Below are 6,000 nucleotides of genomic sequence, written 5' to 3'. Positions count from 1 at the left end.
GTTGGTTCAGAGTGTGTGTTAATAGTTGTGTATATTGTTGTATTGGTGTGTGTTACAGTTATCCATGTTGGTTCAGAGTGCGGTGGAGAACAACTCTCTGACCATAGAGCCAGTGGGCGGGGCCTCAGTGGGCGGAGCCTCTGTGGGCGTGGTCAAAGCCAGCGCAGTGGAGTGTGGAGGACCCAAGTATGTAGAATTATAGAACGGGTACACATTATTGTGTATCATTATTTTATGCTTTAACTATTGAAAAATAGCAGATCTACAAGCTCACGAGCTTGTAGATCTGCTATTTTTGAAAAATCGTGAAAATTAGAATTCTGACCCAATTCTATAAGTGTCTTTTGAATCCTTCTAAGACTTTTTGAAAAACTCTATGTTTCTGTGTCAGCAATCTGGCCAGCCATCGTCAAAGAAAAGGTCCTTTTCACTCAACTGGAGCTCAGTTAGTCTGTTCTTGAGAGACTACTATGTCAGTGGTGCTCAAACCTTTTCATGTGAAGGACCCCCAAAATTATATGTATTTGGCCACGGACCCCCCATCTCAAAATATTTAGTTCTAGGGACCCCCCCAGAAGCAAAATTTGGGTTAAAAACGTTCGCTTTAAAAATACATATATTCAAAGATTTGCACACATTTTCACGACTTTTTCAAAAATAGCAGATATACAAGCTTGCAAGCTTGTATATCTGCTATTTTTCACTGGTTAAAGCATCCAATAATTTTAGGCCTAAATGGGTGTAAATGGGTTGTGTGGGCTCCATATCAGCCATAAGGGATTTTATCCACAATGACCGCTGAGGCAGACGTTATGCCTCTTATTACACGGCTGCTTAATAGATAAATTAATGATTGACTCAAAACAAAAGACCCCCCCCCCCCCAGCGCAACACGGTCACCTTGGAAAACAAGGAAGTGTTGATCAAATAGAATCCATTTTCTGTTACTGCATCCATGTCCGTGTATTGAAAATCCACCTGTGTCAGGAAATGTGTTTGTGTGTCTAAGGCCACATTCTCATAATATAATTCGGTTTAGTCTTGCGAATGGGAGGGGTGAAGTTGCTACATTCTTGCATATTTAATTGATACGTTTGCGCTCGCACTGCACTTTGTCATCCGAAACAAACAAGGAATCGTCCACGTCTGTCCATGGGACATGTATATATCCAAGCTGCATAATAATGCCTCCTCCATCTCCCTGTGTTTATTAATTCTTCAAGTTCAACTCACAATGTACCCGCAGGACCGCCGCAAAATTGAGGCGCAGGCGTTAGCCTATTATCTGCGGTCGTCGGTCGTAATCGTAAACGGGCGATCAAAAAATAAAACCAGCGGCGGCCGGAGGGACTCGCAAAATCTACCAGCAATAAACCAGACAGCAAATACATTAGCAAGATATGAATATCTACGAAGAGTAGAGCGTCAACGTCTCTCTCTCTCTCTCTCTCTCTCTCTCTCTCTCTCTCTCTCTCTCTCTCTCTCTCTCTCTCACCCTCGTCTTGCCCTCCGCTTGCTCCCTCTTTGCGCTCCGCGCATGAAGCGCCTCCATCTGGACACGATTTGGCACAGAGAGCCGCGCGCGCGAGCAAGACCCAAACATCGGCCTATATTATATGATATACAGCTATACAAGTGACTCCTGTGGCACTTTCCTTTTATTTAACTGTGAGCAACAACTCCTCACAAATAATACACCATGTGCGATCGAGGGAGCGGTGATCAGAAATCAATGAGGGGAGGAGGCGGCCAGAATCGTCAGAAATCTAATGAGAACAGACGGGGGATTTAACCTTTTATAAATAACTATGGATTTAACCCGCACATGGCTCTATATAGCCTACCACAATGTTTCATTGCCTGTATTTGAGACGGATGGATTCACACCAACAGGGAAGCGTTTGCGGTAGCGCATCGAAACCACCGTTTTTTTGTGGATTTGCATTCGTTTCTTTTATTCGAAAAAGAATACGGATGCGTCTTCACACATGCCCAACCGTTGTGTATTTTCCAACAATACGTTATAGGATTCGTTTTAATCGTCATAAAACGTGCCTGTGTGAATGTCGCCTAACAGGAAGGATGTGTGTGTGTGTGTGTTTGTGTGTGTGTGTGTGTGTGTGTGTGTGTGTGCGTGTGTGTGTGTGTGTGTGTGTGTGTGTGTGTGTGTGTGTTACAGGAAGTGTGCGCTCAGCGGTCTGTCACGTCCGTGTCGTCATCGCATCAAACTGGGAGACGACGGAAACTACTATTATATCTGTCCTTCTATCAGAGCACGGGTAATCTATTACATGTAATCTATTACTATTATATCTGTCTTTCTAGCAGAGCACGGGTATGTAATCTATTACATGTAATCTATTACTATTATATTTGTCCTTCTAGCAGAGCACGGGTATGTAATCTATTACATGTGTATGTAATCTGTTACTATTACCGTAATTGCTGCCGCTAGAGCGCCCCCTGGTATCCGTTAGCTGTAAACATCTCTATATAAGCCGAAGCGTTGTATAAGCCGCAGGGTTCAAAACATGGGAAAAAAGCTGCGGCTTATAGTCCGGCAATTACGGTATGTACTTCCAGCAGAGCACAGATAACTGTATCTATTTTATACATTACAACATCTCTGCTGGGTTGATATCTGTTTATTGTTATTTTTATTTAAAGGTCTCTTATATGATGATCTGGTGTCATGTTTCTCCACCAGATCACGGCGGTGTGTAATTTCTTCACATATTGTTATTAAATATATTTATTATAAACAGTTCTACTGACAAATGTTATTATGTATTTATTGGGGCTGGTGCAAGCAAAAAGCAGCTTACCTTTACGATGTTATAGAAAATTATCTATTGATATTCTCAAAGTAATTCTTTTTACAATACAACTCATATGTGTAGTTTGTGTACTTTGGCCAAGCTGGCGGCAGAGGGCAGCCTTATGCAAAGAATGACTGTGAATTGGGCCGCTTCGCTTTCCATCCGTTCAGAGCACAGAAATGCATTTTCTAGATCAGATCCACAGAAAACAGCCAGGAAGTGATTTGGGACTCCATTATTGCTAACGTGCGGTGGACTTTTGAGAGCAGCGTTACACGCTACCCCTCATCAGCTTACAGTCATCAGAAGAGGTAAAAAGAACGAGCCGTATTGGCAACGCGCCGCCGTCAAAATTGGGGCGAACGGGAACGTCCAAAGCAGTAAAAGAGTTAATGTTGTGATTCCAGATCACAGCGGTGTGTAATTTCTTCACATATTGTTATTAAATATATTTATTAATTATGTTCTCATTTCAGATCACGGCGGTGTGTAATTTCTTCACATATATCCGTTACATCCAACAAGGCCTGGTCAGACATGATGGTAAGTTAAAGATCTGTTGTTTTTTTTTTACAGTAAAACAACGTTAACGTATACTGTATATAAATATATCCTAATGCAACCGTTTTCACATCAAGGTCTATTATTTATTCAGCATTTGATCCTTTTTTTTAATTTAACCCATTTAACCCATTTAACCTCTCAGAGCCAAAACTATTTTGTTATCGATTATCGACATTGATCAAAATAACAATTCTTCTACATTCTCTGATTGTCTAGACTTCTTGTAAATCAAAGGGATATTCCACTTTCAACAGGGAGCAGTGGAAGGGCCTCTCCCCACACACACCCATTGCAACTTCAAACTAGGGCTGCACGGTTAATCGTTTTCAAACCGAAATCGCGATGTGAAATGTCGCGATTAGCGAATCGCAAAGGCCGCGGTTTTGGCGATTTTCTGCGAAGTTGACTTCCCAAGCATTATGCAGACGTTTTAATTTTAGAAATCCGTTCATAATTGACTAAGGAATGATCAAATCAAACTGTGGTGTCTTTCTTTGCGCATCGCCGGCCGCACCGAGGATTAGCATTACAGGTTGCTCCAATCTCCTCAGAGGAGAGGAGCCAAGCCAAGGCATGACACTGTCTGTCTAACAGCACGTAAACGTATATGATCCCTTCCAACGGAGTACTCCATGGCTACAGGTAGTGAATGTTCTGGTAATCATTATAAATATAACATCCTTAAATCCTTGTGCATAGATTAAATGCTCCCGTTTGTCGTAAACTGAAAGCAGGGGCGGGCTGGCCATCTGGCATACAGGGCATTTGTGGGCTGGTAGGCTAGGGGGCTGGGGGGGCTGGTGTAAAAAAAAAAAAAGAAAGAAAATAGCCAAAAAAAAGAAAGAAAATAGCCAAAGTTCTGACACATTCTGACACTAATCATGTTCATACTCTGCTGTTTGGTGGTGAGAACTGTATGTTATACAATTTATGGATTGTGTAGTTGTGTAGTTATCATTTGTTTTCTGTAAAAGTTGTGGTATTAAACACTTGTGTATTTATATGTGCCGCCCTCGACCGGTAGAGTATCTTCGCGCGCGTTGGTTGTGGGGGCTGGTCTGGCCAAGATGCCAGGGCTGAATTTTAGTCCCAGTCCGTCCCTGGCTGAAAGTGAAAGTGATTTCAGTGCAACGGTGGCTGCTGCTCCTCCTCCACACATGAAACGTATGGCGTGTCTTAGGGTGCATTTTTTTGCCTTGATAAAACTTAAGCAAGGCAGCGACATACAGTACTTTCTTCCTTGACAATAATGAGAGGCAGACAAAACCATTACTGACATTTTGCTGAATATAAAAACGTTTTATATTGCTAAAGCAAAATAAAAGGTAATCTTTTGGAAATATAACTGAACTGAATCAAACCATTTACATGATTGCCAATTAGCCTATAATAATCAATTTATTTTTAAATGTATTACACAATAAATATTCAACGGAAGCTTGGCCTAAGGTAGTGAAATGATTTTCCTATGGTTAAAATAATTTATTATATCCTTTTAACAAAAAAAAAAAACTATCACTTATCCTACCGTGAAATACATATATAAATACAGGGGTTAAGGTTCTCCGTCCTGGGGATGGATTTCCGTCCTGAGGAGTCTCTAGGGGCCATTTATGAGATCGAGGCAGATTTGCCAAAAAAGAGAAAACAAAAAATGGGGGTGGGGGGTTGTAGCCATGGCCGTGATGTTAATAACATGACCGAAATCGTCAAAATGCAGCATAATACTTGCTAGTCAAGTCAAAATAAATTTCCGTCTTAGGATTTTTTTTTTGCTTTAGCCCCTGTAAATATCGCGAATAAAATCGCAATCGCAATATTAGTCAGAAAAATCGCAATTAGGTTTTTTCCCAAAATCGTGCAGCCCTACTTCAAACTCCATTTTAACCATGATAGATTCATTAAAAACACCCATTATTTTTTTCTGGTGACTCATACTACCCTCCTAATACGTGAGCAGGCCGTGTTTTTTTCGATAACTTTTTTCATTTATTTTTAATAATTATTTGGGAAAATGGAAAAAATGAAATACAAAAAAATTATTAAAAATAAATGAAAAAAGTTATCGAAAAAACACGGCCTGCTCACATATTAGGAGGGTAATATGAGTCACCAGAAAAAATAATGGGTGTTTTTAATGAATCTATCATGGTTAAAATGGAGTTTGAAGTTACAATGGATGTGTGTGGGGAGAGGCCCTGTGCCTGGAGGGCCTAGTAAAACTTACATCAAATATCTAAATATTGAATCAAGCAAATTAAAAACTGTTCAGGGTGTTCATAAAAGCCTGATTAGACGATAAAATTACCAAAAGTTTTTTTGAAAGTGAAATATCCCTTTAACTAATGCAGGTGTTTACAGTAACAATACTTTAACTCTTCAGAGCGTAAAATGAAACCAAATGGACCTGTAATCTGACAGTCTAGTAGGACCGTCGAAGAATATTCTATTATCAAATATTGTATTGTATGTTAACAACAAAAGAACATTCGACTGTAAAAGATTAAGCTTCGATTAAAAATATATTAATAAAAAAAAATCTGACGCACTTCTCGCGAGATTCTGGGCGCATGTAACGTTAAAAGGCGGCTGGTCTCGCGAGGCAGAAGTCTCCACT

At 40.3% G+C, this 6,000-nt stretch overlaps 1 protein-coding gene across 1 annotated transcript in view; it reads left to right on the top strand.

Moving 5' to 3' along the window:
* The window catches only part of rab3il1 (RAB3A interacting protein (rabin3)-like 1), a gene marked incomplete at its 5' end in the record, with an annotated part of 34,223 nt that overhangs the window by 26,563 nt on the left and 1,660 nt on the right, over positions 1-6,000 (top strand). Inside the window, 3 exons of the mRNA XM_080736225.1 lie at positions 59-186; positions 2,180-2,279; positions 3,296-3,362. Of these exons, the coding sequence (XP_080592351.1) occupies positions 59-186; positions 2,180-2,279; positions 3,296-3,362 (295 nt within the window). The remainder of the gene's footprint in view (positions 1-58; positions 187-2,179; positions 2,280-3,295; positions 3,363-6,000) is intronic.

The sequence above is a fragment of the Nannobrachium achirus genome, assembly GCF_963921795.1.
Source record: "Nannobrachium achirus genome assembly, chromosome: 11".
NCBI classification, from domain to species: Eukaryota; Metazoa; Chordata; class Actinopteri; order Myctophiformes; family Myctophidae; genus Nannobrachium; species Nannobrachium achirus.
Note: the sequence above shows the minus strand (reverse complement) of the source record. Positions and strands in the feature narration are given on the sequence as shown.